At 52.3% G+C, this 2,272-nt stretch overlaps 1 protein-coding gene across 1 annotated transcript; it reads right to left on the bottom strand.

Moving 5' to 3' along the window:
• Window positions 1-535: 535 nt before the first annotated feature.
• LOC136529029 (zinc finger protein WIP2-like) lies at window positions 536-2,065 on the bottom strand. Its single transcript, XM_066522059.1, has one exon. It carries the CDS (start codon window positions 1,298-1,300, stop codon window positions 659-661), a length of 642 nt encoding a protein of 213 aa, XP_066378156.1. The 5' UTR covers window positions 1,301-2,065; the 3' UTR covers window positions 536-658.
• Window positions 2,066-2,272: the final 207 nt, after the last annotated feature.

Raw genomic sequence — 2,272 nt, 5'->3', positions numbered from 1 at the left:
TGATAAAATAATAATTTGCTAAGTAGGGGAAAACACCCAATCTATTCCAGAACCCAATATGCTATTATCCCCAATCATTATCAAACCATACATATAACACTTCCATATTTTAAAGATAATAAATTAAATGCTTAAACAAAACAAGAAAAATTGCAAACCCTAACAACAAAAAATGTATAAGTAGAGAATCTGTAAGCTTACTATGTACAGTGTATATATCTTCACAACTTGCATGCATATGCATGATGCCACTGCACCGATTATTTTTCTCCAGTTAACATTAACAATCTGTATATTGCACCGTTCACCATATACCAGATGGATCAAAGAGTCTACATACAATGAAGCTAGCTAGCTAGACTAAGGGCTACTCAGACGTACAATTAGATCCTTTATAAGCATACATAAACCCTGCTGCATGCTTATATATACTTCCATCGTTTAATGCATGGAACCCTTGCGTGCAATCTCTCTTGGGCTAAATCACTCTCCTCGATCGGATCGGCACACCTCAAGCTAAGTAAGACACGATCGATGCATGGTTCACACACACACACACACACACACACACAACACACGCACAAGTATACGTTTGCATTTGGCTACAGATCGGTTGCTGTAGTACCGTACCGTACCGTACGTACTCACCCTGGTCGATCTATAGCAGTCGGTCGCCGGAGCCTCTGCTTGACGACGACAGTGGCGGCGGCGGCGGCGGCTTCCAGGTGTGGTGATGGTGAGCATTGGCGGCGGCGGATGTAGTAGTCGTGCTATTGTTGGCGGCGTGGTCGACCTCGGAGGACGGGTCGCGGTCGTCGTCGTCGAGGTCGTCGAAGCAGTCGATGCCGCAGGCGGCGTGCCCTCGGCCGAAGGCGCGGATGTGGTCCTTGAGGGAGCGCTTGTGCTTGAAGTCGGACCCGCAGGCGCAGTACCAGAGCTTGCCGCAGTTCTTCTCGTGGGTGCGCCAGTCGCCGCGCACGGCGAAGGCCTTGCCGCACTTGCGGCACATGAAGGGCTTGATGCCGTGCTTGCGGCGGTAGTGCGTCTGCAGCGTGCGGAAGTCCTTGAGCGGCCGCGCCCGCGGGTGGTCGATGTTGTTCCGGCACCCCGCCGCGCAGCAGTAGCACGGCAGCCGCAGCATCGCCGTCGGCTGCGTGCCCCGCAGCGACTCCGGGCCTTTGCGGTACTGCGACCCGTGGCCCCACATGTGCATCTGCATCCAAGGCATACATAGCATCAGTGGAGTTGGAGTGCATCCATCGATATAAAATCGATTGTGGTGTGATAGTCTGATAGACATAGATTAATTACTGCACGCCATCGATCGCCATGTGAGTTATTAAGCAATAGTGGAAGCTAGAAAGAGATCAATCGATATGCAGCATGATGCCGCCCGTATTGCCGTGTGAATGAGCTAGTATGTAGGCTGTAGCTATGTAGTTCGTTAGCTGCATGCGGAACACTGACCGAGCAGCCGTGTGGTGTGGGTACTGGCCGAGTATTGGGCTAGACGTTGGCTAGTCAGGAGGGAGAGAGAGGGCTCAGAGCTGCAAGTGTGTAAAGTGGAGTGACGCTCTTCACGTGCTGGAGCGAGGCGACGGCCGGACGGAGAGCGCCATCGAGATGAGGGACCAGCTGTGTAGGCTGTAGCTCCTCTGATCATCATCGATCCCTTCGCTGTTCGTTCAGTTCTTGGATACTGGTCTACCATGGCTACCTTGGAGTACGCAACGCACATTCATAGATGCATCAATCTAGGAGTAGTATGTTGAGATAGAGAGGAGGGAGAAGATCGAGCAAGCAGCAAAAGGGTTGTTACGGAAGGGGTCTGAGCAAATGGACTGTGCGACACTGATGAAGGGCACTGCTCGTGGTGGGGTTTGTTGCGATGAGAGAGAGAGAGGAGGGGTAGAGATCTAGAGCGGGAGAGAGAGAGCGCGAGAGAGGAGGAGGGGCCTTGAGACCTTGTTTGTTTGCTTGAGATGAACATCTGTGTAAGCCTGAAGGAACTGATCAGGCAAAGATAAAGGTGCCTTTTTGCCAGATCTTTCTTCTCAGATCTCTAACACCCCCCCCCCCCCCCCCCCCCCCCCCCCCCCCAGCTCTTTCTCCCTGTGGCCTGGTCTCTGCATCCACACACACCGCGGCTCCAATTGAAAAAGGCAAAATAAGCGCAGACTCCAACAACACTGTATACTACTCTCCTACTAGATAGCTAGCGCAGGCCCGTCGGAGTCCTTCCCCATGTCAATGTCTCTGTGCCGCTCCTGCT

The sequence above is a fragment of the Miscanthus floridulus genome, chromosome 19, assembly GCF_019320115.1.
Source record: "Miscanthus floridulus cultivar M001 chromosome 19, ASM1932011v1, whole genome shotgun sequence".
NCBI classification, from domain to species: domain Eukaryota; kingdom Viridiplantae; phylum Streptophyta; class Magnoliopsida; order Poales; family Poaceae; genus Miscanthus; species Miscanthus floridulus.
The sequence above is the reverse complement of the archived record's forward strand: the minus strand, read 5'-3'. Positions and strand labels throughout refer to the sequence as shown.